The sequence below is a fragment of the Phoxinus phoxinus genome (genome assembly GCF_949152265.1).
Source record: "Phoxinus phoxinus genome assembly, chromosome: 10".
In the NCBI taxonomy this organism is placed as follows: Eukaryota; Metazoa; Chordata; class Actinopteri; order Cypriniformes; family Leuciscidae; genus Phoxinus; species Phoxinus phoxinus.
Genome location: NC_136885.1, coordinates 36514319 through 36515189, shown reverse-complemented (window position 1 = coordinate 36515189; position 871 = coordinate 36514319). Strand labels below are relative to the sequence as shown.

General features: G+C 52.0%; 1 protein-coding gene across 1 annotated transcript in view; it reads left to right on the top strand.

Annotated features, from left to right (window-relative positions):
• Positions 1-245: 245 nt before the first annotated feature.
• The window catches only part of LOC307006133 (immunoglobulin superfamily DCC subclass member 3), a gene marked incomplete at its 3' end in the record, with an annotated part of 30416 nt that continues 29790 nt past the window's right edge, over positions 246-871 (top strand). Inside the window, exons 1-2 of the mRNA XM_079626779.1 lie at positions 246-309; positions 392-697. Coding sequence (XP_079482905.1) covers positions 466-697 — 232 coding nt within the window. The 5' untranslated portion in view covers positions 246-309; positions 392-465. The remainder of the gene's footprint in view (positions 310-391; positions 698-871) is intronic.

The following is an 871-nucleotide window of genomic DNA, read 5'->3' as shown; positions in this document are numbered from 1 at the left end:
TGAGTGTGTGTGTGAGTGTGAGTGTGAGTGTGAGTGTGAGTGTGAGTGTGAGTGTGTGTGTGTGTGTGTGTGTGTGTGTGTGTGTGTGTGTGTGTGTGTGTGTGTATAATCCCTTCTTCAGGTTGATGAAGACCTGATCCTCCTGAGATAACAACCGGCTGGATGTACATCATCCCTCACTTAATCTACGTGTTTTATGAGCTTCTGTTTATCCGACGTTATATGAATATGAGTAACAGTTTTCCTCCATCAGGATTTCATCATCTTCATCATCCTCACCATCACCATCTTCATCATCACGAATCGTTCGTAAGCATCAGTTCCTCTCAGATTAACCAGACGGGTGTCCGCTTTATTCCCGCTCATCATGTGCTTTGCTCTTGTCCTGCAGCTGTGGGCGGAGCTTCAGAGTTGGCGTTCATCAAAGAACCCAGTGATGTCATCGCCGTGAGGGACCGCCCCCTCATGCTGGACTGTCAGGTGGAGGGGGAGGGGCCTATCACGGTCACATGGCGGCGGAACGGCGTTCCCGTATCTCCCGGAGCGCGAGCAGCGGTTCTGGATAACGGGACGCTCCTGATCCGAAACTTCCAGAAGCGGCGTGACGGCGGCGAGAGCGACGCGGGCGAGTACGACTGCGCGGCGCAGAACCGATACGGGCTCCTCATCAGCCGCAAGGCACACGTCCAGCTGGCCTGTGAGCGACGCAAACACACTCCTCACACACATTCAGAGCTCGGATAGTTTCTCCTACATAACAGCGAGACTGACTCGCGTCAATCAAAAGTCAAAATTCTCATCGAATCATCTGAGCTGCTCCACATCCATTTAATTGTTCTGTTTTAGGAGGAACATCTGAGACGACGTGGAT